Consider the following 26,182-nt stretch of genomic DNA (forward strand, 5'->3'; position numbering starts at 1 on the left):
GGAAGGAGCTCCACAAGAAATCATCCATGATAACCAAGAAGAGGTTAAAGATGAAATTATTCATGTAGACATGGTTATTAATAATGAGGAAGTCTTGGAGCCTGAAATAAATCACTCAGAACCAGATATCATTCAAGAATGCAACCTTGAGAGCCGAGACGAATCTACGAAGGTTGCGTATGAGAGCCAAAATGCATATGACAGACTCATCTTTGGCGTTGGGTTCATGATTGTGCCATCAAAATTTGCAGAGGATCAGGCCAATAATCCACATGTTCAATTGTCTAATTTTTTCTCAAGTCTTTCCTATTCTTGTCATTTATTCAAGATGAACTCGAGGGCGAGTTCTTTCATAGTGGAGGAGAATGATGTAGGACGAGAATGGACCCAGTTTAGCCGAAAAACCATAAAAGTAAAGAAGCAGTATAGAATCAAGAAGAGTGATTGGAAAATAGGTAACTCACGCGTAATCAGGTTACTAGCTGCTGGAATATTAAAGAAGATTTGGTTTTGGACTTTTCGGGTTTCTCGTGTGAAAAGTCAGATTTTGATTTTGAATTAGATTTGACTAACTTTTGGCCAGAATGTCCGTTTGAGACGCATGATAGCTTTCCAGAATGGGAACGACGAGATCTTCAAGACTCACTTTAGTGAGCCCTATCAGATTTAGGCCAAAATGTATCGTCTTAATTATCCGATTCGCGATTTCATATTTTTAGGCTAGTTTTATATTCTTTTTATTTTAGGTTTTCTAGTTTATTTTGGATTTGTTTTGTTTTAATCCGTGAGCTTTAGGGTTTCATTGTTAGTCGCCCTAGGGTTTCTTTCCCATATATAAGCAACCTTAAACGGCTGCAGAACTATCTTTTATCATATTATCAATCAAAATTGAGAGTTTTCTCTTTTATCTCTGGTGGATTATCAATCCGACTGCGTTTAAGGTTGATAAAAGAGAAAACTCTCAATTTTGATTGATAATATGATAAAAGATAGTTCTGCAGCCGTTTAAGGTTGCTTATATATGGGAAAGAAACCCTAGGGCGACTAACAATGAAACCCTAAAGCCCACGGATTAAAACAAAACAAATCCAAAATAAACTAGAAAACCTAAAATAAAAAGAATATAAAACTAGCCTAAAAATATGAAATCGCAAATCGGATAATTAAGACGATACATTTTGGCCTAAATCTGATAGGGCTCACTAAAGTGAGTCTTGAAGATCTCGTCGTTCCCATTCTGGAAAGCTATCATGCGTCTCAAACGGACATTCTGGCCAAAAGTTAGTCAAATCTAATTCAAAATCAAAATCTGACTTTTCACACGAGAAACCCGAAAAGTCCAAAACCAAATCTTCTTTAATATTCCAGCAGCTAGTAACCTGATTACGCGTGAGTTACCTATTTTCCAATCACTCTTCTTGATTCTATACTGCTTCTTTACTTTTATGGTTTTTCGGCTAAACTGGGTCCATTCTCGTCCTACATCATTCTCCTCCACTATGAAAGAACTCGCCCTCGAGTTCATCTTGAATAAAGGACAAGAATAGGAAAGACTTGAGAAAAAATTAGACAATTGAACCTGTGGATTATTGGCCTGATCCTCTGCAAATTTTGATGGCACAATCATGAACCCAACGCCAAAGATGAGTCTGTCATATGCATTTTGGCTCTCATACGCAACCTTCGTAGATTCGTCTCGGCTCTCAAGGTTGCATTCTTGAATGATATCTGGTTCTGAGTGATTTATTTCAGGCTCCAAGACTTCCTCATTATTAATAACCATGTCTACATGAATAATTTCATCTTTAACCTCTTCTTGGTTATCATGGATGATTTCTTGTGGAGCTCCTTCCATTAGAAACTCTTCTGGCTTTTCTTCAGATAAACTATTAATCACAACAGGCAAAGAAAGTTTGAACTCTAACTTCTTCTCGAAAACCTTAGGAGAATAATTCTTGATTGAAAAATCTCTTGGCAGAAATTTTTCGCTAAGAAGACCTTTCATCTTGCGCCATGTCCGAACACGCTCTTTGCCTTGCCTCTGACGAGAGCTTTGCACATGATCCCACCAATAAGCAGCATCTTTCTTTAGCTTCTGAGAAACCATCTTAGCCTGCTTGTGTTTTGGAACCTCCATGGTCTCAAAGAATCTATCAACTTCAACCTGCCAATCCAGAAAATCCTCCGCGCTCATGTGACCAGAAAAGTAAGGAATATCAACCTTGGTTATGAGAACCTCGGAATCATAATTAATATCACCTCCACCACCACGTGGAGCTCTAGCCCGCTGGCCTCCTTCCCCGCCTCTATTCCGATTGTTGTTGTTGTTGTTGTTATTGTTCCTCTCTCCCAACAATCCACGAATTTCTCCAATCTTATTGTTCATGGAGTTGATGGCAGCGGTAAATGCTGCCGTGAGAGCTTCGATATCTGATTTTGTAACTTCACCCATTGCTACCAAGGTAAATAAAAGAGAATTTTGATTGATAATATGATAAAAGATAGTTCTGCAGCCGTTTAAGGTTGCTTATATATGGGAAAGAAACCCTAGGGCGACTAACAATGAAACCCTAAAGCCCACGGATTAAAACAAAACAAATCCAAAATAAACTAGAAAACCTAAAATAAAAAGAATATAAAACTAGCCTAAAAATATGAAATCGCGAATCGGATAATTAAGACGATACATTTTGGCCTAAATCTGATAGGGCTCACTAAAGTGAGTCTTGAAGATCTCGTCGTTCCCATTCTGGAAAGCTATCATGCGTCTCAAACGGACATTCTGGCCAAAAGTTAGTCAAATCTAATTCAAAATCAAAATCTGACTTTTCACACGAGAAACCCGAAAAGTCCAAAACCAAATCTTCTTTAATATTCCAGCAGCTAGTAACCTGATTACGCGTGAATTACCTATTTTCCAATCACTCTTCTTGATTCTATACTGCTTCTTTACTTTTATGGTTTTTCGGCTAAACTGGGTCCATTCTCGTCCTACATCAAATTGTCTCTTCCATGAACTCCAAAGTTTGTTTTTAAAGAATGGATGCTAGAATGTGCTACTCGCCTTTCTTTAATTTATCTCAATTTAAGAAGTTTATGATGTTCCTATAGGCCTTATGGAGTAATCGAAATGCTGCATTATGGGAGGATCGGAGAAACCTAGGTTACTAGCAGGTATTGCACTCACCACGTTGGGCTGGTTTGAAGAATATAAGTTAGTACATACTTCTACGATACCAGGAGTTCAAAGGATTCCTAGGTGGATTACTCCTGAGGCTGACGTCCTTAAGTACGCAATGTAGATGGTGGTTATAATTATGATAGCTTAAGAGATGGTTTGGGTTTTCACTACATTCTTCACATGTAGATCCAACAATTGTATGTAGATGGAAAAGTGCGCGCTCAAATGCGTTCTTTGGCCCAACGTCCTAGAAAGCAAGCTGTCTACTACAAAGGTTACAATATCCATGGATTTCGGTTCCATACTGTACAACATGACATGACGAAGAAAACACAAAATAGCGGAGTTATGGTCAAAGGAGAGAACCAAATTAATTGTGTGCCTTGGTATGGAACCCTTACAGACGTCGTTGAGCTCTGGTATACAAATCACATTAAAGTTTTCTTGTTTCACTGTAATTGGTTTGACACAGCTACCAAAGGCAAAGGTTATAAGGAATATTGTTATGGCATACTAAGTGTCAACAATAAGGTAAGTTGAATACCCAAGAGCCATTTGTGTTGGCATCCCAAGCAACCCAGGCTTATTATGTTGAAGGAATAAAAAACAGTGCTTGGAGTGTCGTGGTGGAAACCAAACCTAGAAACGTTTTTGAAATGCCTACTGATGAAGATGAATCGTATCAAGAAGAAGAATCTCAGACGAGTCATACATATGCAAACCGTAACGAGGAAGAAGATAATGAAGAATGAGGTATTGTGCTTCAAGTCCCTACTGATGATTTGTATGTGTATATTCTCTTTTTTCACATATAAGTCAACAAAATAACGAATTTTTTGTGATTGCAGTATTGTCCATTTGGCAAGGTTGAAGTCTAGACATCTGAAAACAATTGGCAAAATTTAGGCCTATTAATGTGCATTGTAATGTATATGTTGGTGTTCACATAAATTTGAATTGTATCTCTTTGTTGTTTTGTGTTCCTCGGGAGTGGTTTTGGTTTAGTCCCGCTTCCCTTTTGTATTTTTTTTTATCAATAAACTTTCGAATAAGGGTGAAGAGTTAGCTCTTATTTCGCTTCTTAAAAAAAAAAAATTACTACTTACTGTGTACTTTTTTACTATTATATGACCTTTCTAATGGTGGCTATATTTTGTTGCATTGAATGATGATGAACCTATTTCTGGTTTTCATTATATATGTTATGACCAAATTTGCAAGAATATGAAGACAAAAAATGTAGGAATCTATATATTGGCTACTTTTAACCTTTTTTTTTTTTTTGGGGGTATTTCCGACAGTGAATATGTGGTCGGAAATAAACTCTACAATTTCCGATGACTTTCCGATGAAACAAAATCTTATTGGAAAATGACCATTTATTTTCCAACGACTTTCCGACGAAACAAAATCTTATCGGAAAATGACCATTTATTTTCCGACAACATCACACTTGGTCGGAAAAACAATTAGCGGAAATTTTTGCCGCTAAATTATAATTATTTCCGACCCCACTCTAAACTTTTTCCAAGAAGTTGTTTACCGTCAGAAATAATGGTCATCCAAAAATTGTATTTCCGACGGAAAATATTTTTTGTCGGAAATAATGTCACTTCCGACCAAAAAATAATTTAGTCGGAAAATGACATATTTTTTGGGAAAAATGGTCCGTATAGTACCTGAACTTTTCCTCCTTATAACTTTTGGTACCTAAACTTCAAAAAATATCAATTCAGTACCTGAGGATCTTTACCCGACCGAAAATTGGTACATATGGTTGTTAGCTCCGTTATGGAACTAGCCATCTGACAATTTTTTAGGGGCATTTTCGTCATTTTATGTCTTCATCCTCCCTAATCCCAGACATGTCCCCAATGTTAATAGATTGATGGTAGTGATCATCTAAACCTCTGCACCCTAGTCGCACCAAATCATTGCTCCCCCTTCTCCTCCTCCACCACCACCCCCACACACTCCCTCTCTTTCTCTTCCATAAGCTTCTCCAGGAGTCAATGATCATTCAAAGTGACAAAAAGCAAACAGAAAGGAAGAAAGACAAAGACCCAGATCATTCAAAGTGCCATGTTGAATCAAAATCCCTCAAACAATAACAAAACCCATAAGATACAATTTCACCTTTTGCAACCAAAAAACCAGTTTCTTGAATCAAAATCCCTCAGTTCTTGCATAACCTTGATCAAGACTTGTGCTTTTTCAACAAAATATAGGAACCATTTCTTCATTACTATTGCTGCAGAACAAAGGATGATTAAGACAACAAAAGAAGAAGAATCAAGCTTGAATCCTGACACCAGCCAGTCTCCGCCATCGATTCCGAAGACGACGACGATGATCAGCATCTCCATTACAGCCATTGCCCTCTACCTCACCATCTTCGTCCTCCTCCACCTCCTCCTCGCCCTCCTCCACTGCCCGGGTCGACCTGGCCCTCTTGGACCTATCCCCGCCCTCCGCTCCCTCCTCATGACCCTCATCTCCTTCATCATCTTCGTCGGCATCAACCTCTTCTGTTGGTTCTTGCAGCACTCCAAAACCCATGAAATTGATGGTGAGATTCAAATAGATTGGGATAGAGAAATGAGAGGGGAATCAAGGAAAACAAGATCGGAGGAAATTGAAAGGAGTGATGGATTTGGAAGGGGAAAAAATGGAAACTAAAATGTTGGGTTTCTATTTGTATTTACTTGCTTTATTTTGATAGAGCTTCTGGTAGTGCAACTGAAGAAGAAGGGGGGAGACACAGAGAGAGAGAGAGAGGAAAAAATGTTAAGAGAAAAAAATAATAATAATTAAGATATGAATGGACAAAGGTGTCATTCTAAGATTGCCAGCTGGCAAGCTCCGTAACGGAGATAACGACCATATGTACCAATTCTCGGTCGGGTAAAGAACCTCAAGTACCGAATTGATATTTTTTGAAGTTTAGGTACTAAAAGTTATAAGGAGAAAAAGTTCAGATATCGTACGGACCATTTTCTCTATTTTTTGTAGTGTTTGTCATCAGGGATCACAATGGAGAGTTTAGGGCAGCTGGGTCCCGCCCTATACCAACAGCATCTTCAGCGTTTCAAGTCGACCTAATGGCACTTAAAGCTGCAGTACAGTTTGCTATCTCCCTTCATTATGAGCGGGTGCATTTTGGGTCCGACTGTTCGCAGTTGGTCCAAGCAATAATATCTCAAGAAGAAGATGCTTCGGTGCTAGATAACGTAGTAGAAGAGATTAGAAGTTTGTTCTTGAACTCTCCTAACTTTTCATTATCACATGTCGATGGTCGAGTAAATAGTGTAGCTCATACACTTGCCCACACGGCCTTACATTCAGATGTATCTCACTCTTGGTACTTGTATGCTCTGACTTCATCAAGAATGCCATTTTGAGTGATTTCAATCGCTAGTTGAATGAAATTCTTGTAGTTAAAAAAAAAAAGAAAAATAACCGTAAAACAATATTTATTTTCCCAAATCCAAGAAACGTTACCAAATATTAATCTAGCAAGTGGCCACTTTTAATGCTAGATCGGTCAGTTACTTGCTTTAGAACTTCAACGCTCTGAAAATCAGGGAATGCCTACATCAGACTAGTGCAGTGGAGTCTATTTTGGCTTACAAGTCATCAAGTTTCAAGTGCCATGCAGATCCATACGAATTAGATAGAGGACCATTACTACTTGTGCGTCATTGTTGCTTAATTCATTGAAACTATATGTTGTCTAGCAATTACTGTATGCAATGCATTCAAATCTTACTTAATATGTATAACTGACTCCTATTTAAAATTGGCTTTTTCTCTTTCATTTCTTACCATTTGTTATCAATGCCATTCAATTCAAACCAGCACATATTAGCTAGATTAGTATCATTTTTTTTTTAATTGGTACATCTGAACTTAACTATAAGAGCATTCAATAATTGTTAAGATATATATATATATATATATATATATATATATATATATAGATCCAATCCAGAGCGGAGCTCCGCTTTGAAATTAAAGTGTGAAGTTCGAGTTTTCGGTCACTTTTCGATCGCATATCCACATCTCAACCGTTCAGTTTTTAGGTACTACTGTATAGATCATCTCTGCAAATTTTCAGCCAAATTGATGATCATTAAGACATCTAACTCGTTTAAACCAATGGAAGGACTGAATCTGTCAACCTGAACCGTACTAGCTTTAAGGCACTTATCAATGCCTTAACGATCATTATTTTGGCTGAAAATTTTCAGAGACGATCTATACACTAGTACCTAAAAACTGAACAGTCGAGATGTGGATATGTGACCGAAAAGTGACCGAAAACTCGAACTTCACACGTTAATTTTCAAAGCGGAGCTCCGCTCTGGATAGGATCTGTGTATATATATATATATATATATATGTACATTTTTATATGAGTAATGCTAGAGATCCCACATTTTTATACAAAAATGGATTACCAAATGATGTGGCACACACCATCTCATCAATATCATTATGAAATTTCAATGACATGGATTTGTTCATTTAATTAAAAACAGAATTGAGAAAAGATTTTGTATACAAATTATGGAAATTTTTTTTTACAAACCCTAATCTTTTGACATATTTACATGTGAAGAAGAAGCAATCTGCCATTAGTACTGCAGCAGCTCTCTTCTGATGACTCATTTGAAATCCTCTCTCATGTCTTCTCTCTTGCTCCATTGGTCAAGACTAAAAAGACTTGGCAAGGTTTTGATCTTCAAAAAACTCATGATTCCATGAAAACAAGAAATTAATGAAATTGTAATATTAAGGAGAGGAGACTGAAAGTCCTCCATGTTCTTATTTTCATATCCTAATTTTCTGGAGGGAGGGAGGGAGGGAGAGAGAGAGATAAAACACCAACCAATCATGGATTAATTTGCCATTAACATAGAAACTCATACATAAAAAATTTCCCAATTCTCAATTTTTTGTTTGGCCTTCCCATAATGATGGATTAGTTTTTGTTCTGATATGATCTGGGCATCGAGGTTGCTAAAAGCAAGAATGTGCGTCTATTCATTTTTTTTATTTGCTATTTTTGTTTAATATTACTTGTGATTTTGTTTAGCTAGATTAGTATCATTTTTGTTTTAATTGGTACATCTGAATTTAACTATATATCAGAGCATTCAATAATTGTTGAGATATATTGTACATTTTTATATATAAGATAAGATTACCTAAAGTAAGTTTCGAGTTTAAATTCTCATCTCTCAATAAAAAAAAAAAAAACCAATGCTAATTCTTGTTAAGTTACTACTAGTGTCTGTTGTTATTCTTTCTGATCTCTATGTATTTCACCGCTCCACGGAAAATTCCCTTTGCCTCTACTGTATCCAACTTGTTAGTTTCCACCTCTCGTTTAGGATTGAGTCTTGATATTTGACAGCAGACTTAAAACGCCACCTACATACGTGTGCAATGAGTAACATGTACTACGAAAAACTATTGACCCTAAGCATCTTCTAACTTTATTTTTCGTTGGCTCATATGTTTTGTTGAGATCATGTCACAAGCTAGCCTAGATTCTAACTTTCTAAGGAATATGTGTGTTAGTAGATATGCTTCTTCTAGAAAAATAAAATAATAAAAAATTATGGACATGTGTAATTCAATTACACTCTTTGACGCATAAATTTTTTTAAACAATGCGAACCACTTAAAGGAAATAAAATTTTTCGGCCAGTACATAAGGAAAATAAACTTTCTAAAACACTACAATAGTACAATGAATGTAATTATCTCAAGCACCATATTTGCATCAATTCTCCGAGACAACTTTACAGCCCTAATAGTTAAAAATCATAATCTCATAATCCAATTCAAATACAAATGTTTAGAAATGTTTAGAAAGTGGATTAATTTTGTATTGTCATCCAATAGTTTGGCATTACCTACCTGGTTGGTACATAAATACGCATGATTTCCAAGTACGCGTTACCCAGTGTGACGTATGGTTCAAACCCGAAACTGTACTTGGCTCCCAACTGCTTTTGTCACCCTCTGGATCGCCACAGTCGTCGTCACAAAAATGGGAAGTGTGAAGCTATTTTAGTAAATAAATCTGAAACCCAGGGGGCTTTGAGTAACGTACCAAAACCAATAGGCAATACCAGGGGCCTTTTTAAGGAAGCAAAGATCAAAACGACGACAGTTCTAAAACCTCGGAGTTACTTTCTTTGATGATACATATATATAGATATATATATATATATTCCAACAAGTCTCTCTCTCATTTTCTATCTGATCTCCCTCTAACAAGTTTACTGACCCTTTGTGCTGGAAACTCAAAACCCTTTTCCAATTTTTGGTCTTTTTTTTGGTTTCTGCTTAGAACTCAGAAAGCAATCTTGGGTGGGTTTTAATTTGGTTCTGGGTGTTTTGGGTTCCCTTTGCTTTTGATTATGGGCAGTTGGGGAAGACAGCAACAACAGCAGCGGGGTGATACTTATCATCAACGAGGTTCCTGGACTAAATTTCAGAACAGAAAGCCACCGCAACATCATGGTATATATATATATTTATATGTATTTTTCATCTATTTTTTATGAATTTAAGTTGTTGCAGGAGTACTAGTTTGTGATCCTTTGTAAACTTTGAAGATTAATGCTTCTCTTGAGAGGGTTTTTGGTTCAGGAAAAAGGGTTCTCCTTTGATTTTCATATGCATGGCTGCTGCCTCTGATTCTGTTTAGAATTTTTTGTTCTTGCATTTGCTTGAGCGGCTAGTTAGGTTTTAGTCTTGTTTTGCTTGTTTTGGGAATTCTGGAATTGGATGCAACCGGATTTTGTATTGTAGTTTTGTTTTTCTTTAGGTTTCGATTGTTTCTACAGAAAATTGTTTCATTGAAAATGTTTTTGTATCCCTTCTGGAGAATGTGTAATATTCTGTCTTTGCTATTGCTTAGATGGGTAGGATATCTAATCTTTGATTGAGGGGTTATAAATCAAACAACAAAGAAACCTCATTGTCTGGGAGGAAAATAATTTCGAGAAATCTCTGTTCTTCTCTGTGCTTCTGTCCCCCCATTGAAGTCTTGATCTTCTTTGTATTCCACTGTTGAGTCTTATTCAAGACATACCAATAGCATTTTCTTCTCTCTAAACTCTGTGCAAAAGCAAGAAGTTATCCTGCAAGTTAATCTAAGATGAGGAGCAATAGTGGTTTTGTTACTTCCCCCTCCCAACTGTTAGGATGTCATTCCCTGGAGCTAAATCACGTAGGCATAATCATCTACTTAAAGGTTTTAGAGTTCGGTAGCATTCCTGCTCTTGCTCGTGTGTAAGTGTCGTTCTCCGTTTATGGAAGGGGACTGTATTGCTGTTTGATTTAAAAGTTTGTTTTAAAACATTTACTTGCAATCATGCAAGCTAGGACTTTATGGTGTTCTTTGCTTTGATGGATAGCCTGTTTGAATACTTCATACGTTAGAGAATATCTGTATATCAGTACATTTAATTGCAAAAGATATTGTTCTGTCAGGGTCTGGTACATTTTGGCTGGTGCAGTTAGTAAGCATGTGTGGCTGGAACTGCAGTTTGTCGTTACTCTTTTCTTAATAAGTTCATATATTTGATACTTGTTCCCTTAAAAAGGTTTTAGATATTATTGTGAGAGTTTCAATTTTGGATAACAAGTAGTTTTTATATTTAGCTTTTGTTAAATTGAGTAATAGCATTTTAGTTTCCAAATAAGGTTCGTGTGGATTTAATCTGTTGAGCCATAATTGTGTTACTTTGTACCAGTTTTGAGTTTCCCTCATCTTTCCAATAATTCTGCCTAACCTGTCTAAGATTTAAATGTTCTGCCAATTATTGGATGGTTGCCGTTTCAATATTCTTCTTGCTTGTTTGACTATCAAGTATCGCCAAATGTTTAATGCGGACAAGTGTGGATGCAGATTTGGGAAATGTGTGCAAATGTCCAGGAAAGAAAAATGTGAATATGATTCGGAAATCTGGATCCGCCAAAACTTTTCTTTAGTGGTTAGATTTGTGTTGTCGTTTTCAACTATTCTATTGGATTTTCCTCTACGTACTTTATACCATTACGTTGCAAGGTTTTGTCGCATTTGCATGTCTGTAATCATTGTTGCATCTCTTTCTCTTCGTTGTATCAATATTTCCTTCTCTGTGGTTGTTTATTGAATCTTCTTCTCTCTTTCCGGAAGTTCTATCTTTGTAGATTTCTGTTGAGCTGTTTGACCTAATTTAGATATTCTCTTGGTGCATGATGGCTGATCTACAATCTGCTTGTTTTTCTTTTCCAGATAGTTGGCAGTTCAGTGTGCCTTCCTGGGAAAAGAAGTTTTGTACGTCGGTGGGCTCAGTTCCATGGAAAAAGCTCTTAGATACAAAGAGGTGTATGTATCTTTATGAAAATATTGTTCAATGGAATGATTCTGCAGGTGAAGAGGCATTCCAAAATGCAAAAAACCGTTTTTGGGCAAAGATTAACGGTCTTCCCTGCGACATATCGTTGCCTGATCCTGATATTTATATTGATGAAATAGACTGGAACTCCAGCATTGATCCTGAACTGATTTTGGACTTGGAAAGGGAACCTAAACCCTCCGATGATGAAACCAAAGGAGAGGGTGTTATTGTTGGTCATCCACTCCTTTTGAATCAGTCATTTTCATGCACTGGATGGGGGGATGCTGAGGATGACTTCAAAAAAGATGCCAGCAGAGATGTTGAACACTGGGGTCCTGGAGGGAATGCAGATAATAAAGAAAACCCTTGGGAACCTGTCTCCGATCAGAATAAAGAAGCAGTAGGAGGATGGGGAAGTGGTTGGAATAAGTGGGAGAATAACGATAACACAAGTGATTGGAATACCCATTTTGATGATCCTCATAAGAATATGGATTGGAAAAGAGCTGATCGAGTTTATTGGGGAAATGTTGATGCAAGGAACAGAGCGAATAATGGTGGTGCAAGTTGGAACCACTCAAGAAATAGGACCTCAAGATTTCAGGGTGATTATTATCAGAAAGATCGAGGGTGGAGGAATGGAGGAAGAAGGAATAGAGATAATGTTGGTTATCAACGCAATGGAACTTGGAATGATTGTCAGCAAGTCTGAAAGTTCATGAAGTTGGGCGGAACGTTCATGTAGTTGGGCGGAAATTCATGGAGTTGGGAGGAACCGGGTCTGTGAGTGTTGGTTGTCTGAGTTTTGATGGTATGTGTGCTAGTGTTTTTTGTATTCTTTTGCTGTCCTCCGTAGGACAGAAAGTAAATAATAAGGTTATATGGCCTTGGCAGAGTCGAACCAATTCAATTGGAATTGATTCAGTTTGTGTGTGTAGCATTACTATAAGTCTATAATAATATATGTTGAACAAGACTCGCCTGAGGCCTCTCTAATTGTGGGAGTGCGAGTATGTTAGTAGAGATGTGTTATATATAATGATCGGAATATGAAACTTCAAGAGGGACCGTGGTAATGTGTTAGGATATGGACCAGATCAGCTTCTATTTGGAATGGTTCCATCAGATCCAGTTTATGATAGACAACTTCATATCTGAAGATTCCTTTTTCTTCTTTGTTTTGGGTTTTTGGGTGAGAAACATGACGCAGTTATCTCTGATCACTAAGAACTAGTACATTCACGGACATTTACAGTAGAAAGAAAAGCTGGAAGGACATCAGTCCAACACTATCCAAGAGTATTGCCGAGTATGCACTAAAGCTTGAAGTGCAGCCGAGTGAGAAGTCGTATTTGCTTTGCTGCAATGCATGACGGGAAACTTGAGCCTGGGCAAGTTTGTGGACGAGACAAGATCGTCATATATTCTCAGCAGAGAAGTTTGACGTTGTGAAGCATTGTTTCGCATAGTGTTGCCAAAGTTAAGGAATCTGTCTAAAAAATAACTAGGTTTAAGGAATGTGGCAGTAACTGAGTAGCCTCCCCTCACTAAGGCCTCAACATTTTCCGAGTTTGCCATATTTGACATCGGTCATAAAGCTCCACCAACAGAAGAACCAGTGGAATCTCAAATTATGAAGCCTATTCCAGCCTCATCGTGTCTTTATCAAATGTACCATCAAAATTAACCTTCAGCCAACCAGGAGGAGGTGTTTTCCAGTCCATCTCCTCTCCAAAGGATTCTTCTTTTACAATGATGAAATTGGAAATTCTTGAGCATGGCAGACGTCACAAACTATATGATTTTAATCACTGAAACCCTTTGATTCTTTCTTTCCAGACACTCCAATTCAAGAATAGTAGTTTTGCAAGTAGAGAAGATAGCTTCTCTTCACCAAAATGAAGCCAACTTGAGAAGATAGAGCAGTAGCTTGGCCTCTTGGGATAAAAACAGACCTGAGATATGAGGGGTCTTCGTGAATTTACAATCATGGCAGCATTTCCGATTTTCTGATACCATATAATACCAGATTAGGATTCTCAATATGAAATTATGGAGTTCTTGTAGCTAGACGGTCCAATGTAGGCAAAATATTAAGGAATGCCTTCCATATCGATAGTTTGCATATGTTCTTCCCTAAATGAGTAGTATAACCTTGGTAGTGTGTTAGCATTTTAGCCCCAAATGTAACTCTACCGGAGAGAGTTGTTGAGTTGATTGACCCTGGGACACTAGAGCCCCTAGACAACTGGACAAAACACTGAAGGTAACTTTTGGACTCAATAGAGCAGAGAAGCCTATAGCACCAAACAGAAGCAAATACTGATAATGGCTCTCCCTGACTCCCTTGAAGGAATGACATTCGCTTCAGGTTTTCCTTGCACTAAGAAAAGAATATCGAACTATTGTAAGTTTGTAACAAAATTGATTACCATATCAACCCATGTAGAGGCAAACCAGAAACGTTGCAAGACTTTTCACAAGAATGACAACTCCATACGATCACACACTTCACTCAATTCCAATTTAAGAATCATAAACCATCTTTTTCTTCCTGTTTATTATGAATAAAATAATCCGTCCCATTCACTACTAGAATATTTTCTACCATCAACACACCTCCAACAAATGCCCTTTGAAATGGTGAGAATTACTTGGGAAAGGAAATCAATTCCTTAGAAACTCTCATGGGAAAGAAAAACAAACTTCCCATTAACTTTTCTTTCCGCTGTTTGGAAACATTGGGAAAGTTATGTTTGTTTCCATTTTGGTTTGTGTAAGGAAATAAAACTAAGTTCCATTTATATCCTCATATATTAAAATATATAGTTACATAAATCATAAGCATTCAAAATAAAATTGTCAATAACAATTTTCAACAAGAATATAAATGTATTTTTATTATGTAATTAATGTACATTTAATGTTGGGAAAGTTGAAGGGAAAGTGCTAAAGGAGGAGAGGATTCACTCCCCCATATTTTCCCTCCTTAAAGGAAAGTTGTTCCCTTCCTTGTGCACATCAAATATAGGAAAGGAATAAATTTCATTTCTCAATCCCTCAATTCCGTAAACTAAAAGAGGCCTTAGAAAGGGAGAAATATCACTTTGGTCATCGAACTATGGGTCGCTCGACACTTTGGTCATCCAACTTTTAAAAACTTCATTTTGGTCATCGAACTATATCACCGTATATCACTTTGGTCATTCCGTCAGTTTTCTCCGTTTTCTTTGTTAACTCCAAGGATATTTTGGAAATGAAATGTTTTACCCGCCATTTTTATAACTTAATCCAATTTTCCCCGCCTAAACATAAAACATCATCCAATTTTGCCAACTTTTCTCTCCTTTTATTCATGCATTCATCATCAATAATCAAAGCATACAACAAAGAAAAATAATCGAGTCAGAGAATGATTCAAAGTGAGGGAATATAAGAGGAAGAAAAATATTGATTTAATAAATTGAGGAATTATAAAAGGAGGGAAAATTTGGCAAAATTGGATGAAATTTTATGTTTAGGCGGGAAAAGTTGGATTAAGTTATAAAAATGGCGAGTAAACCTTTAAATCTCCAAAATACCCTTGGAGTTAACAGAGAAAACAGACAGAATGACCAAAGTGATATGCGATGATATAATTCGATGACCAAAATGAAGTTTTTAAAAGTTGGATGACCAAAGTGTCAAGCGAGCCATAGTTCGATGACCAAAGTGATATTTTTGCCCCTTAGAAATAAGAGCTTCCAAAGCAGCAAATAATTAAAGCCTTCGAATAAGTAGGTGAGGCTCTGAACATGTGTGGAAACTGAAAGGTAATCGATGAGGCCGTGTATGATGGTTTATTGGATGTAAATAAGGTTCATCTATCATCTTTGAAGGTTTTGCTTTAGGTTAATAACCTCCAAATGATTTTTAATTTGGTTGAAAAATTTCAAAAATGATGTATTCATGTAAACTTAGAAGCTGAATTGTCCAATTACTAAGATGTGATCAGAAAAGTGTGTTTCATAAATGATCTCTAATGGCCCTTAGTGGAAGGGCTTGTGTGTGTGTATATATGACCCGTATATATTACAAGTAATCCCTAAGAGTAATTTTGACATTTACTTTATCACTTAATTATACTTCACTTGTAACTATGTAAAAGTAGAGGTCAAGTGGTGATATACATGTTAAAGTAGAATGCTAAAATCATCACCCTCTTATAAAAGGAAATAGCTCATAAGTCCAAAATACGAAAAAAAAATCCAAAAGGGTAGACATTTGTGAGCTTTTTGATAAATACGCTTTTGTCGGAGCATTTTTTTGATATTTACTAGAGGTCAGTAAACTTCATTGAGAGTGAATAAAATTTGTTGTGGTCAGAAAATATTTATTGAGGATTTGCCAGTTAGTAAATGTTTTTTTTTTTTTTTTGAAAAACCGTAAAATATTTATTGTGTGGTTGAAGAATGGATAATAATTATTTTTAAGGCTCAATAAACATTACCATAAATCAATTATAAAAAAAAATGTTTAACTACCCATTTATGTAGATTGAAGAAAAATACTAGTGAAGGTAGTGGCCTTCTCCGATACGTCGAATTTAGAAAGACTTGCTCTTGCTTAGTTGACGTGCTCACTACTATGGGATTCGCGAGTGCTTCTTGGCAGGTTGCAGCATGCTTTTGTTTTTGATCTCATCTTCCAGGTGTTGTTCTGAAGAAGATATGATTGAGCGCAAAACCACACAGAATATTTATGGGTTATGTGATGTATTTATATTGATATGTATACAAGAATTACAATAGAGATAGAACTCAATCACCAAAGTGATAACATGATACAAAGAGATAATTAAATATGTACAACTGAACAATTATCTATTGTTGATATAATCAATATGTAGATGATAATGACTAAGCTAAGAAGCTTCAGGTGATTGTGGCAGAGATATGTCCAACATGATTAGCTTGAGTAACTGAACCTTTATCATGTGAAACAGCAGATAGACTTGGAGAGAGAGAAAGAGGTAGATAAGGACAAAGGTGAATCATATGATGAAGAAGAAGATTGTCCCTTATCATGCCCCCACAAGCGAACAGGCCGAGGACGGACAGGAAGCTTGGATACCGAAAACTCAATACGAGGAGTGGGAAGACCCTTTGTGAAAAGATCAGCAGTCTGATCTTCAGTGCAGACATAATGCACATCAAGTTTCTTGTAAACAACCTTATCTCGAACATAATGATAATCAACTTCTATGTGCTCAGTTTGAGAGTGGAACACCGGATTAGATGCCAAAGAGATAGAACTAATATTGTTGCACCATATTCTTGGAGTAGTGAGATAAAAATTTAGATCTCTAAATGAAGAGAGTAGCCATATATGATAATTCAACAGCGGTGTAGGTAAGCTGTGGTACTCTGTCTCCGCACTAGACCTCAAAACAGTTTTATGTTCCTTAGAACTCTAAGAAATCAGATTGGCACCAGGGTAAATACAATATCCACTGGTAGAATAACGATGATCGAGATCACAGGCATAACCAGCATCAGAGTAGGCAGTGAGCTGCAATGTCCTAGGTTTATATACCAAACCTTGATCAACAGTTTTCTTAAGATAATGCAAAATGCATTTAACAACAGTCCAATGCATAGTAGTAGGAGAATGCATAAACTAACATACTTGGTTCACAGCAAAATATATATCTGGACGAGTACTAAGTGTTAAGTACTGAAGAGCTCCAACAATACTTCTGTATTCACTTGGATTAGATAATAAATCTCCCTTATGTAAACTAAGCTTTGTGCCACAATGAATGATAGGAGCATAAAATGCGACGTTTATAATGTTTAAACCCTATATTTTGCTAAGTTATTCCCTTTATCTTGATCAATTGAGCATAAAATGCGACGTTTATAATGTTTAAACCCTATATTTTGCTAAGTTATTCCCTTTATCTTGATCAATTTAACTTAGTTAGTGTTTTTCAGGTGAAAATGGAATCGCAAGGTCCGAAAATGGCTAAGGAAGGCATAAAGGACGCAAAAATGGAAAGAAATGAAGAAATGGAAGTTCTCCCAGTTTGACTAGGAAAATGAATCCTAGTTGGAGTAGGAATCAGAAGCTGACCTGGATTCAAACTCTTAAGTCGCGGAAATTAGAAGTTCTACTTGAACAGGGAAACCCAATTCTACTCAGATAAGGAATACTAGTGTGACAAGGAGTCCCTGTTGGATAAGGATTATTCAAGAAGGTTCCGGAAGAGTGTGGAAGCATCTCGGAAAAGGAAGCAGTATTCAACTAGGAAACCTACTTGCATATGGAGTTCTACTCATACTAGGAGAGCTTGGGAACGTTCATGAAGCATCTAGAAGTCCCAAGAAGATCATATGCCGTGCACATGGAAGAGGAAGTCACAAGAGATTCGAATTACAAAGCAATGTGGAATTTGGACTTCTTGTTGAGTAAGGATTAGAATTACGTGAGATTCTTGAAGGTTCTAGGGAGTTCTTGACGTTTCTACTTCAGAATAGGCGTGGAAGACATGTGAGAGGCATGTGATATGAAAGAAAATCGAATTGGACTCAACTTGTGCATTAAAAGACAAATCCATTACAGATTCGGAAATCTGCCTGTGCAGATCAGTCAACTTCAACGGAGTGTCAAAAATCGCTCAGAGCTCAGAAAATTATGATCTTTATATGGTTGGAAAGCTACGGATGTCTAGTTTCCAGAGCTTTTTACGGTTTGTCAATAGCTATTTTCTAGAGGAAGTTATGGATGTTTTAGTGGACTGAGGTCAATCCTGCCGGAAATCTGTTTTGTGAGAAAGAAGTCCTAAATCAACACGAACTAAGAGAAACCAAGTAGAAACGAATTGGGAGTGCCTTAGGACGTTCTAATATATATATCTTGTGTATTAGACGTTCAGGGGTGAACAATTTTCTCCACAAATTCGATTCTCACTTGTTTGCTCTCTAGTTTCAGGTTTTCACAATCTTCAAGGAGCAAAGCCGTGCCATCACCCTCCACCACCGTGATCTTCACTTGTTGCTGTGCTAAGGAGCTGCTTTGGACCTTGGGACGTGATTAAGGGTTGCTCATATGCTCTACCATACATTAACTCACGGTTTTGTATAATTGTTAGATGGATTTTCTGCTTTGGAATTTCTATGTGTAAACCGAATCTTTTGAGTATGCAAAACTGTTTTCAAGTATAATTTTGATGTTCTATTCAATGATTGATGTGTTTATGTGTCCTTTGTCTTGATTGATTGCCGAATATGGAATGATAATCTGATTTTTGTGCTTCAGTACATGTTAACGATTCACTTGGTCTGACAAACATAAAAGGAAGACTTGCATGTAACTTGCTAGTAATTAGGTTTGATGCTTGGTGAAACCTAATTCGAATAAGTAGTAAAGGCTTGCTTTGAGTCGAAAATCAGATTATGCATGTGATGATGAGTATTGACGCCCTTGGATTTGCATGTCTATTGATTCTTTCTTGAACTTAATGATTTGAAAACGGGATTTTTCATTATTGATATCGAACTTTTCAAAATAAAATTGATTTGATTTTCAATTTGACTTAAGAAAGAAAGTTAAAAGGGGACAATGGTTGCTTGGATCTTTGTGTTCTTGGTTGATAGCTTTCCATGGTAATTTAAAAGATTAAGGGATGCATGAAAATATTGATCTTGATGAGTTCTTGATAAGTGTTCTTCGAAAATTCTTCTTTTCCCACCTTTGTATAGAAACGATTTTTGTTCTTTATTGTTTTCTGAAAATTTATGTTTTCAATCTTTAAAACCCCCCCTTTGTTATGTTCTTGATGTTTTTGTATATTTGTAAATAAATCAAATTAAATTTAGGAATTTTTAGGTAGCATGTTAATGTAGTTAATAAAATAAAAAAATAAATAATCTGAAAATAGTTAATTAAATTCGTGAATAGTGTTCCGTGAATAGTATTTTGTGTATATGTGTTTGTTATGTGTTTCCTAATTTTTAGGGATGTTTTCCTACTTTTTAGGGTGTGCTCCTATTTTTTAGGGATTGGTTCCTAAATTTTAGGGAAAGTAGTTAGAGTTAGTTTTAAACTTGTATTTCTTGTTTGACTTGGTCAATAATTTGTTTTCTTAATAATTAAGTAATCTTAATCCTTGTTGTATATGGATTTCTAATATAACTATGACTTGTAAAATGTATTCTAGTAGGAGTAGGATTTCTAATTTAATTATAACTTGGATTCTTTGTAAATTTCGAATTGTTGTCTATATATACTTGTTATTTTCGTTTGTTTTGTAAATTCATTTTCTTATTTTCGTTTCACATGTAAGCACCCTCAATCCCCGGTTTTGAACGATCCCTGCTTATCCTATACTAACGCTCGACATTTTCAGGGTTTAAATTGGCGATTGCTTTTGCTCGTATCAATGAACATGAGTAGACATTGGTTTAACATCATGAAGCTTAGACCGTTTAGAAGATCAACAATATATTTATGTTGAGTGAGATGTAACTGATCAACATTGTACACAGCCTAAATACCCAAGAAATAATGAATGGAACTGAAGTCCTTCATAGAAAATAAGCTACTCAAAATGAGATGAGATATGTGAGTAGTATTATTACCCGTGATTAAGATATCATCAACATAGATAAGAAGGATGAGAAAGACACCATGCTTGTTAAACGTGAACATAGAGTAATCTGCCCTTGATTCTTGAAAGCCCAAGTCTTCTAGATAGTCTGAAAAACACTGAAACCAGCAGGCTCTGGGAGACTGCTTGAGACCATATAAAGATCGATGCAGTTGACAAACATGATTGGGAAACTGAGAATTAGCAAACCCAATTGGTTGCTTCATGCACACTTTTCATTTAAGTAACCATGGAGAAATGCATTTTGAACGTCTAACTATCGAATTGGCCATTGGTGACTAACAACAATAGCAAGAACAAGACGAATGGTAGAGTGTTTGACAACTGGGTTGCAAGTTTCGGTATAGTTCCTTCTTGTTGGTGAAACCCATTTGCCACCAATCGAGCCTTATAGCGCTCGATACTTCCATCAGATCGTCGTTTAATCCGGAAGACCCACTTGTTGAGAAGAATGTTCATGCCAGGAGTAGGTGGGACAAGGACCAGGTTCCAAATCGTTGTAATACATCAAACTCATTACCTATGGCTATCCTCAAATCCTTGTGTTTGGCAGCTTGACTGTAACTAGTAGATTCAATATTGGTAGCAATAACAAATGCAGATAAAGCATATTTAGGATTGGGTTTACGAATCTCATCCTTGCCTCGAGTAATCATCAGATGATCATTAGTAACATTGCTGACCATATATGAAGAAGTAGGTGGTGATGGCGGTAATTATTTTGGGGGTGAAAGGTTGGGTGACGAGAGATTTGGAGAAGAGGTGTGAGTTGGTGATGAACGATTTTTAGGTGAGAGGTTAGCAGAAGATAGAGTTGGTGGTAGAATAGGTGACGTGATATATATGAGGAGGAGAAGATAGAGCTAGTAGTGGAGTACGTGACGTAATAGGTGGGCTAGTGGGTTGGGATAAATTAGTAGGGAAGGTAAGGTAAGATGTGGAGAAGGGAGAGTAGGTTGATGGATGGAACAAATCTGATGGTGAAGAGGCACGTTGAGATGAGGGAAGAATGGGATCTGAGAATGGGAAAGTTGCTTCATCAAACAAAACATGACAAGATAAATAGACATGACATGTAGACGGATCTAAACAACGACCGGTAGCCCAAAAAAATATAACGTTTTAACCGTATTTGTTATTTTGAATTATTATATGAACGAAGATATGGAAAACAAGTGCAACCAAAACCTTAAAGAAATCATGTTGAGGAACTCAATTAAATAGGTTTTGGTATGGAGACACATATCCTAGAACACTTTATGGAAGTCGATTGATAATATACACAGCAGTGTTAAAGACATCAACCCAAAAATTTGAGGGCATGTGTGTGTGAGCTAATAGAGTAAGCCCAGTATGAATGATATGTTGATGTTTACGCTCTGCCAATCCATTTGGTTCAGGATGTTTAGGATAATAAAATCTTTGATATATTCCACGAGTAGATAAGTAAGTACGGAAAGCATTACTCATATATTCACCACCTTCATCAGTTTGAAGCAATTTAATTGGATGATTGAATAATTTTTCAACATGGGTACGAAAGGTGATAAATAGATTACACACTTCATGCTTATTTTTCATAGAAAATAACCAAGAATATCTAGAATAATCATCAACAATTCATTAATAAATAATAATTGAAGCCTTGATTGAATAAAGTTGTAGACGACCAAACAGCAAAATGGATTTATTCCAAAGGAAAATGGGAAACAGACTCAGACAAAGCAAATGAAAGTTTTGTACTTTTCCCTAATGGACATGCATGACAAAAGACATTTTGCTTGAACCTAATACAGGGAAGCTGTACTAGCCAAGACTTTATTCAAAATAGACAACGATGCATGACCAAGATGCGAATGCCAGACTTGAGCGAAAACTCGTGTACCAACAAAAGCAAATCCACTAGATGGACTCAACCTCGTTTGATGAATTCGCAATGGATAGAGCCCATTTTTCACTCTTCCCTTAGAAAAATGTCCTCTTGGTTGTGAGATCATTTACACAAAAAGAATTAGGATATAAGATAAAATAACAATTATTATCAATGATAAACTTGTTGATGGAAAGTAAGTTGGCAAAAGCAGATGGACAATGAAGAATATCATGCAAGGGAAAGGTGGATGAATTTGTGTGAAGGAGAGAAGAACCAATGTGTTTAATCGAAAGACTAGAATCATTACCAATACCACCAAGATTGTCAATACCGTGATATGCCTTAGGAGAAGCAATGTTACCTATATTGGGAGTCACATGAGCATTGACACCACTATCAGCAAGCCAAGTCACACTATTAGCCGAAGAAGGGGTAGTATAAGTAGTCATTGCAGTGAGACGATGATACGCTCAAAGCAAACATATAATTTAACCCTATAAGATATCATCGTTAGTATATAGTAAATAGGGATCGTTCTATTCCGGGGATTGAGGGTACACATGTCATTGTAAGACAAATAAAGAATTAAAACAAAACAAAGTATATTATTTACAAAAATAAAATAAAGTATATACAAATTTACGAAATAAGGGGGGTTTTTAAGATTTGGTTTCCTAAAATTAAAAGAATTAAAACAAATAAAACTATACAAACACAAGTACAAGAATGAAACATAAGAAACAAAGATCAAAACCAATTCCATAATCAAATTCGATTCAACTCTACAATTGTTCTTCCAAGTCATGAGAAAGAAGTTGATCATGTAAAACATTTGAAGCAAATGATTTTCCATTTTTTACTTTCCTTGCTAATTAATCTAAGTGAAAGCACCTAGATCAATCCTATCAAACATGCAATCAAAGTCTAGAAAGCTAGCTAATCATAACATGTTCAACGCAATACATATAGAGAAAGGCTATCAACTTAAGTGAACAACTTAGTATGAAAAAGTTCATCTAATTGCAATTCTTTTCAATTAAACTCGATTATTGTCCAAAACCTTTACTACTTTTGATTCAAGTTTACAAAATTATTAGGTGAATCACAAACTTAAATCTAGCATCAATTACATTCATATATCCTAAGTTGGCCACCAAAGAACATAAACATATAAAAGTTTTCTGTAAAGCAAATTTAATTGAACAATCTCACAAAAGCAACTTAGAATCACAATTATAGGAATCGAAAATTCATTCAATCATAAGAAATTCAGAATTAAACTTTGTTCAAATATTATTGTCAACTAGAAACAATTCTAACGAAATCAAACAAGGTTACAAAGAAAGAGGTTGAATTACACCATGAGATGGAGATGAAGATGGAGGGTTGACGTTTGGATGCTTGAATCTTGGAAGCAAGTCTTCAAGGTGGAGGATGGATGATGATGCTCACAGCTCCTTCTTCTTCTTCTTCCTTGCTTGAAACTGTGGATTGCACTAGAGGGTGGAGAGAGAGCTTGACGTTATGGAGAGAATTTTATGAATTATGGGGTGTGTTGTGGTTGTGTTGTTCTGGTGTGATGGTGGTGTCTAGAGAGGAGGCTATATATAGGGGAAGGCAACCCTTCATGAATTTAATTTCCAAAGAATTTTCTGGTTGCACCACACAGCTTCGACCAATCACGTAGCGCCACGTCAGCTCTGTTGTGTCATCCAACCAATCAAAAAGCTCCAAAATCAATCCCATAATCTTTCCAAATATATTATTGCTAATTTTCCCAAGATTTAATCTGATTTTATTCACAATTTTCGGCCAAATATCTAGGCATGAACCTAGACAATGTATCCGGACTCATTTTGGACATTTTCTCTCTTAAATCTTTCCATGGCTTTATCCTTAACATCCTCCCCTTGATTTTCTCTTGATTTTCAAATTAAAATTGCAAATTTATTCTCTAATTTCAGCCAACATATCTTGAGGGAATTAAGGAACGAATTTGGACTTGTTTTGAGCCTTTTCTTGTTGCACAATCCCATGAAACTCTCCCAAGATTTTCTCAACGTAATCTCCTTGATTCTCACATTATCTCCATCATTTCCCATGCAAAAATCAGATTTAATCTCCCATAATATCTCCCACGTCATCTTCAAGCCATGTGGTCTCCTAATGCCTTCAGGTTTCCTAGCCTCATTAGGATTCCTGCGTTGACTGGGATTCCTAGTTGGACTAGGAAAACTCCATTTCTTCATGTCAGCTCATTTCTTCTCCATTTATTCCAATGTACCTAGAAAATAAAAATTATATTAAAATTTATTTATTTAAGGAAATAACTAAGTAAAATATGAGGAAATAACTATTAAAACATCGCATTAAAATGCTCCTATCAGACGAGATGAGGGTACATGCCCTTCAAAGGCCATATTCATGCTATTGTAACAATAAAGAGTAGAGTGTCCAAGACGTCCACAAATTTGGCAATGGATGCAATCTCCAAAATAACAAATGACCTCTGTTGGAAGTTGGAGCTATAGGTGCTGGACCAAGAATAGAAGAGGATCCACATTGACCAAAACTGTTATTAGTTCCACAAGAACTAGGAAGACCACGACCAGCAAATGAGGACCCATGACTAGTAAAACTATTACCTTGAGAACCATAAGAGCTCCCGCGACCAGTCCCAAAGAGGGAGGAAGGACCGCTAGGGCCAAGACCGCGTGACCTTGAAGCATGAAGAGCAGAAGCTTGACCACCAAGATCAAGGAAAGGAAGATTGTGTTCAGCATAACAGTGCTTGACATTGAGGAGGAGAGCTTTAAGCGAGTCATAGGTTATTGGTGTGTCTCGGGCATGTGCAGAGCTGTCGATGGTTTCATAAAGAGGACCAACATTGTTCATTATTATGCTAACAAGAAAATTAGCAATAGCATTAATTTGGTCAAGAAAATCAGAAATTAACAAATTACCACGAACAGTACTGAGAAGATCACTACGCAACTAAAGGATCATGTTTTGAGACTTAGAGACATATATGGTGGCTAAGGAATCCCAAGTAGAAGCTGAAAAAGTAGAATGGGCAACGGTCAAAAGCACGGTTGGGGTCATAGAGTCATTAATCCAACCTAAGACCATCTGATCTTTTTCCATCCATCTTTCATAACATGGATTCACCATATCCGTCAACTTGCCTTCTTTGTCTGTCAGAAAGCATGGAGGGCAGGTTTCAATACCATCAACAATACCCATAAGCTTGCGGCCTTTGAAAAGTGGGGAGATTGAGCAAGCCATAAGGGATAATTGTTTCGGTCTAGCTTGATGTAGAGGGAATGTGAGATATTGGGAGAGGAGTCAGAGGAGGCCATTGGAAAAGGTGAGGTTTGGTATGTTTTATTTGTGTTTATGTCGTTAGATGTTTTGTGCTCTTGATACCATGCAGAAGATATGATGGAGCGCAAAACCACACAGATCGAATATTTGTGGACTATGTGATCCCATTGTACAGAGGTAGATAAGGAAAAAGGTGAATCAGATGATGAAGAAGATTGTCTCTTATTAGGTTCTTGGTAACATGTAGAGCGAATGGTGTACTGATCGCCAACGTGCTCAAGGAGACACGGTGATGTAAAGGCAGTGAGGGTTCTTACTCTTCGATCAACGAGGCATGATCTTGATTGCTGGTTCGAGTAAACGATCTATAGTGGGATTGAGTTTGATCAACCTTGTTGTTTGGCTGCAAACATGTAGGGCTAGAGTGGTCTTCCACTCTTCCCCCAAAATTAGCATCGATGGAGCGAATGACGACCAGCTTTGATTTTGGGTCTTCAACTTTGACGGTGGTGATGGAGTTGCTATTGACTTGAGCAATGGTGACTGCTCCTCAAATTGACTAAGCAATTTAGGCACAACATTAGTCCTTGGTTCCTTTGTTAGGTTTAGACTGGCTATGTCATAACTCATATTGGGTTGTGGGTTGAGCCATTTTCTCATAACAGAAAGTTGCAAAGTGCTCCAACTCTAAGGTGAATTAAGGAGCTGGTAGCTTCTTAGGTGCTTATTATTTTCTAGCCTATACTAAA

The 26,182-nt window shown here is 36.7% G+C and overlaps 1 protein-coding gene across 1 annotated transcript; it reads left to right on the forward strand.

Annotated features, from left to right (window-relative positions):
* The first annotated feature begins 9,250 nt into the window (after window positions 1-9,250).
* LOC112192907 lies at window positions 9,251-12,649 on the forward strand. Its single transcript, XM_024332828.2, has 2 exons — window positions 9,251-9,718; window positions 11,481-12,649. Exons 1-2 carry the CDS (start codon window positions 9,616-9,618, stop codon window positions 12,296-12,298), a joined length of 921 nt encoding a protein of 306 aa, XP_024188596.1. The 5' UTR covers window positions 9,251-9,615; the 3' UTR covers window positions 12,299-12,649.
* Window positions 12,650-26,182: the final 13,533 nt, after the last annotated feature.

Source organism: Rosa chinensis, chromosome 3, assembly GCF_002994745.2.
Source record: "Rosa chinensis cultivar Old Blush chromosome 3, RchiOBHm-V2, whole genome shotgun sequence".
Classification (NCBI taxonomy): Eukaryota; Viridiplantae; Streptophyta; class Magnoliopsida; order Rosales; family Rosaceae; genus Rosa; species Rosa chinensis.

Bases quoted from the DNA above. Each gene is read 5' to 3' on its own strand.
- LOC112192907 (XM_024332828.2), top strand. From the start codon at position 9,616: ATGGGCAGTTGGGGAAGACAGCAACAACAGCAGCGGGGTGATACTTAT. The intron at 9,719-11,480 runs GTATATATATAT...TTTCTTTTCCAG, and splicing joins AAAGCCACCGCAACATCATG to ATAGTTGGCAGTTCAGTGTG.